The 6,000-nt window shown below is 35.6% G+C and overlaps 1 protein-coding gene across 1 annotated transcript; it reads left to right on the top strand.

The window, feature by feature from the left end:
• The first annotated feature begins 422 nt into the window (after nt 1-422).
• On the top strand, nt 423-3,768 carry Rpn6 (regulatory particle non-ATPase 6). Its single transcript, XM_085944610.1, has one exon. It carries the CDS (start codon nt 518-520, stop codon nt 1,772-1,774), a length of 1,257 nt encoding a protein of 418 aa, XP_085800736.1. The 5' UTR covers nt 423-517; the 3' UTR covers nt 1,775-3,768.
• Nucleotides 3,769-6,000: the final 2,232 nt, after the last annotated feature.

Genomic DNA, 6,000 nt, shown 5'->3' with positions numbered 1-6,000 from the left:
ATGCGAAGCAATGTTGATATTTTGGGATATTGACACTGACAGCTACTCATTTTGTAAACAAACTAAATATATATTATAGCATTCGCGTTTAGATTATTAAGCCATATAAAATAATATTATAATTGCGAAAAAAATAGTGAAGTTTATTGAAATACACAAAAATTATTAGTGATAATCGTTATAATAAAACTGAAAATTATAATAATTATTAAAACCAAATGAGTTTAACATGATCTTGTGATTACAATGTCATAAGTAAAATGGCTCTTTGGAGAAATATTATTGATTTATTGCTTTATTAGTAATTACCTACCTAGGTAGTTTTATTTTAAAAATGTTTTATAGCGAAGTATTTTATTAAAATGATGATTTTTTTACTTCTACCTATAATATTTACTATTTTGAACGGCAACAGTGTCCATTGACCATAGACACAAGAGTAACAAATACAAAAGTACAGGAGGCAGTGAAATTTACTGCCATTCGTTGATGACTGGCGAATTGACTGAAGCAAAACATGGCGGGTGCCGTTTTGTTTGATACCGCTCGTCCCACTAAGATGGATGAAGATATTAATCTGTTTAATAAAATTGTCAGTGAAAAGGAAACAGAAGAAAACGATGAAGAATTTATCAAAGAAAAGGAACAAAGCATCCTCAGCCTCGGAGAGTCATACAAAAAAGAAGGAAAGGCGAAGGAACTCGCCGAACTCATCAAAGCGACAAGACCGTTTTTGAGTATTATTAGCAAAGCGAAAGCCGCTAAACTAGTTCGTTCCCTCGTCGATCTGTTCCTGGATCTTGAATCAGGCATAGGAATCGAAGTTCAGCTGTGTAAAGAGTGTATAGAATGGGCGAAGGAAGAGAAACGGACGTTCCTCCGTCAGTCGCTGGAGGCCCGTCTGATCGCACTGTATTTCGACACGGGGATGTTTTCCGAAGCCTTGACCCTCGGCGGCACCTTGCTCAAGGAGCTGAAGAAGCTCGACGACAAGAATCTCCTCGTCGAAGTGCAGCTGTTAGAAAGTAAGACGTACCATGCCTTGAGCAATCTTCCCAAGGCGAGAGCCGCCCTGACGTCTGCTAGGACGACCGCGAACGCGATCTACTGCCCCCCCAAGATGCAGGCAGCGCTCGACCTGCAGTCCGGTATCCTCCACGCGGCTGACGAGCGAGACTTCAAAACGGCCTATTCCTATTTTTATGAAGCATTCGAAGGCTACGATAGTGTAGACAGCCCGAAAGCGTTAACCGCCTTAAAATACATGTTACTATCTAAAATTATGTTAAATCAACCGGACGATGTGCAGCATATTATCAGTGGAAAGTTGGCCATCAAATACGCGGGGTCCGACATTGAAGCGATGAAAAGTGTAGCGCAGGCGTCGCACAAAAGATCCCTCGCCGATTTCCAACAGACTCTAAAAACCTACAAGAAAGAACTCGAAGAAGACGTCATAGTGAAAGCGCATCTCGGGACCCTATACGACACCATGCTTGAACAGAACCTTTGTAGGATCATCGAGCCCTACAGTAGAGTAGAAGTAGATTATGTGAGCACTTGCATCAAACTGCCAGTGCCACAGGTCGAGAAGAAACTGTCACAGATGATCCTCGATAAGAAATTCAACGGCATCCTGGACCAGGGAGAAGGAGTTCTTATAGTCTTCGAAGAAGCTGTCATCGACAAGACGTACGAGACCGCTCTGGAAACCATCCACCACATGAGCAAAGTCGTCGACACGTTATATCAAAAGGCTAAAAAGTTATCGTAGATATTATTGTCAATCAGGCTATTCCAAATATAAACATTATATTAAACCTTTTTTGAGGAATTGAATCAATTTAACACGGCATTGATCATATCATTTACTATAGCGGTAATGTCTATGGTCACTATCACCGACAGTGTTTATTTAGATTGCTGCCGATGTGTGTAGTTTTGGTATATATCTCTTTAGTGGGCATTGCTGTATTTTGTCAATTAACTCTAATCTCTTATTAACTCAAAACTAATAAATGGCATTCTTAATATGTTAAAATTGCTGTGTTAATAATTCATAATGCAATATGAAATAGTACATTTTAATATTGTATCTATGTGTTTCTGAAATAATGACACGTTATGTCAACTGCTGTCGTAAACATTGTTGACGTATTTGTAACATTTTACAGACAAAATCTCAATAAAAACCATAAGAAACCGTAGTAGATAAATCAGGATTCGTCATTCCTAAAATTCCATAAATACTTGAGACCTTGCTTGGCATCATAACAACATTTACTGTACTTCATCTCTGAGTGCCGCCTTCTATTGGAAGTTGGCAACCAAATAAAATTGCAGTATATCTCGCTATTCTACGGCAGTTGTATCATATCACCAACGTTTTGAACATTGGGTCACTTTCGGCAGTTGTATAGCCAAGGGAGTCACTTATTCGCAACTCATTTATTTCCATCCGCCTTTCCCTGCATTATGAGTAATTCGTATATCTCAGTTCTCTTGACCCAATTGATGAAAACAAATAAAGCGGAATATCTAGGCTATTGTTGGTGTTGAGTGATTGAATCAAAAATGGTTTTGTATATTGTTTATATTCGGGACAGCCAAAATGCTTCATGTCAGACTGTATACATTTGGGTATTTTAAAGTTAATTGTGTTTTATACTTTGAAAATACAGTATCATTTAGTAATACAAGTGTTTATGATTTCTAATTAACAATAGATTTAATGTTGCCTTTTATAATTATCATTCTTTCTCTTCATGCAATGCTTAAAAAAAATTAATTAAAACTTGATTTCGTACTTATTAAGTCCATTTTTTTATACATCCGTTATACCGAGTTGCAGTTAACTTTTTTAAATCTACAAGTGAAGTGTTTTAACATGAATTTGAGGACTATTATAAACAAATTTAGCAAAAAAATGTTTAATTATAACTGTGAAATAAATCCTATCCGAAACTTGGAATATTGTATTGATTATTTGTGTATTGTACAGATTTTCTGCTTTGTTCCCAATTAGACAAGTCATGGTGATGGTGACTAATAATAGAGGATGATGTTTCCATAAATAGTTGCAGCAATGACAGTCTCAAGGATTATTGCAAATGTAAACACAACACAAATAAATAAGATTAATTCAATAGAATTACTTTCAGTTCATAATTATGAAATAACCAACACATAATTAAATTTTTTATACTACAGTAGAACCTCGATTATCCGGACTAATTGGGGATGAAGATTGTCCGGATAAGGAAATCATCATAATTGATTAATTGAAAAAAAAAAAAAAACATAATTGACAGGAAAAGACAAGTAAGTATATTCATTATGAATAATTTTTATTTGTCTAGATATCCACACATAATGTAAATTAAATTATTTTTTGTTAATAAAATCAATTATCGATTTTTGCTTAAAGTAGGTTCTACCGCGTTAATGGAACTTACTAATGGCCTTTTCAAAATTTTATTCCATGATTTTTTCAAAGTTGACACATCTAAAGAATTTCGACTATCTGCTGCCATGTAGTAACAATCTTTTAAATTTATATTCTTGTAGAAGCTGACAACTGTTGCTTCATTATTTTCGTCTGCTAGCAATAATCGTTGAAGCATATGTTTTCTATATAAACGTTTGAATGTTTCTATTACACCCTGATCCATCGGTTGTATTACCCAGAGCGTTGGCTTTTTTGAGTTGCTCCGCTCCGAGACCTAATACTTGCTCCGCTCCGGGTAAAAAGTTTTAATATGTATAGAAATGTTAAAAAAATAAAAATTAAGTAGTTTCGCAAAGTAGTAGCGTTTCAAAGCATCGATTATATGCAATGTGTCTTTTAATGAAAATAATCCGGATCATCGAGGTTCTAGTGTATAACAAACACATTATATTTTATTTTTATACTACACAATTTTTTATTTACTCCATGACTGATTTTGTCTTAAAGAAATCTTCAATGATTTGTTCCAAAGGGTGAGACCATAGCCCCTGTATCCCGAAGCAGGCCCCCAGACTAGGATCGTTGGCGGGCCCCCTACCTATCACTAAGGTTAAGGGCAGTGTGACGCTCTATAGTAGCGTTTTACAAATGGTGTTTGAGGTAAAATTAAGGGTATTCAGTGTATTTTAGCGATTTCTTGCATTTATGAATACATTCACTTAAATTATAGTGTTGTCGAGTATCGACATAGTAATCAAAAATTGCATCAGACCATCACTACTTTCGAAGTAAAATAGTGCCGCAGGTAACTTTTTTTACTATTAATGCAAATTTGTGATGTGTCTTTATCTCACTTATCTGGTTGACCCGTCACGCCGGGCCCCCAGGCTAGAGTCCTGTCACTCCCCCCTTGTGGGGTGCATGCGTGAGACCTGTCTTGAAGTAAATAAAAAATTGTGGAAATAGTACAAAAAATAATATTTGTACAGGAAAACGGACTCCTTTAGCGGTTGTCTTTGTATAAATATAAAGCCGTGGGTCACTCGTAACGCACAACGGATAAGTAATTACATGCTGTTTTTAATGTGTGTATTTGATTCAGTGCATGGACCAAATGAGTTGGGAAAATGATTAACAATCTTCGTTTAAAAAATCTGTTAATACAAACACCTTGTCTGTGGAGGCACATATGGTCCGATTAGGACCGAACATGGTAATTTACCGTTTATTAGGTTTACCATAATTATGAAACTCTAAACCGGCATATATGGCAAAGAAACAAATTTTTTTACAAAAATTTATGTACAAAAGAAGAATGCAGCAGAAATTGAAATTTATTTGTTTATTGTACCAGTCCGTACTTCTCGCTGTAATGAACTTTTTTCGCACCCTTCGACAATCATTCATAGCCAGGACAAAATGCCAAGCCGGCCGGGACGCCGGGACCAATGTGTGAAACTGGGACGTATGGAATTACAGATTTATTGTTTAAAGAATTTTGAGTTTTAAAATGTCAATGACATGATGATTTAGGTACAAGCTCTGCACTTATCTCATTTTTGGCGTAATTAAACTTATGGCTTTCTGGCTGTGAGCATCAAAAAAATAATATTTTCTAATTACTTAATTAAATGCTGACAATGTTTCATAAAAATAATTAGCAAATTTTGGATGCAAAATTAAAAATTATATAACTTTTCAACCACCTGCGCAGTTATTCTCAACAGTTATCTCGTTTCCGTTATTAACACAAGGCATACCATACGCAAGGCAGTTATCAACAGCTATCGGTGATTATCTACAACAATATTGGTAAATTTTTACTACTGCAAAAATTTAGGTTGGTAGACATGTTGGTCAAATTCGGGTATGTTCGTGCCGGCGCATTGGCACTTTACAAGCTAGGTGACTAAAAACGTTGCAATGTTAAGAGTCTTGTGTTCGCTTACGCTTGTCGCGCGAGTGCTTGTGGATGGCTCAATTAGGTCACTTGGACTTGGTACCTGGAGAATGTGCGACTTGTTACGCACAAGACAAATCGCGCCTTCTGGACAAGGCCATATTGGAGATTGAAACATTTTCTCTTTTTAGTAAAGAATCCTTTTTTTACCAAACAAATCATTTTTGAAAAGGTTTTAGTAGACTTGTAGACAATAAAAAAATGAGACTAGACATAGACCTAACATTTTCTTCTTTTTATAGACTAAACATCTGACACCTTTCCTTTTTAGCAGAGATTTTAACCTTTTCACTTTATAGTGAAGACTCAAACCTTTCACTATTTTTTAGTGAAAATGAATGCATATCTTTTTAGTGATGACTCAAACCTTTTTCTTTTGGGCGAAGAAGTCTTACAGAAGCACCTGGCGGAAAAATACCGAAGCTTGCAATTTGAGATAATTTACATTATAAAGTGGTTTAATTATTCAATATTACCGAATTTACATAATAGGTATCTAAAAACATGCTGGAGGCCGTTATTCCAAAACAATATATTACATTCCGTTGTAATGTTTTACAAAAGTTTTTTTACCAATGTGGTTGTAAGCCAA

This window comes from Rhyacophila brunnea, unplaced genomic scaffold (genome assembly GCF_057557595.1).
Source record: "Rhyacophila brunnea isolate RB1 unplaced genomic scaffold, BYU_Rbru_1.0 scaffold_17, whole genome shotgun sequence".
Lineage (NCBI taxonomy): Eukaryota > Metazoa > Arthropoda > Insecta > Trichoptera > Rhyacophilidae > Rhyacophila > Rhyacophila brunnea.
The sequence above is the reverse complement of the archived record's forward strand: the minus strand, read 5'-3'. Positions and strand labels throughout refer to the sequence as shown.

Bases quoted from the DNA above. Each gene is read 5' to 3' on its own strand.
- Rpn6 (XM_085944610.1), top strand. From the start codon at position 518: ATGGCGGGTGCCGTTTTGTTTGATACCGCTCGTCCCACTAAGATGGAT.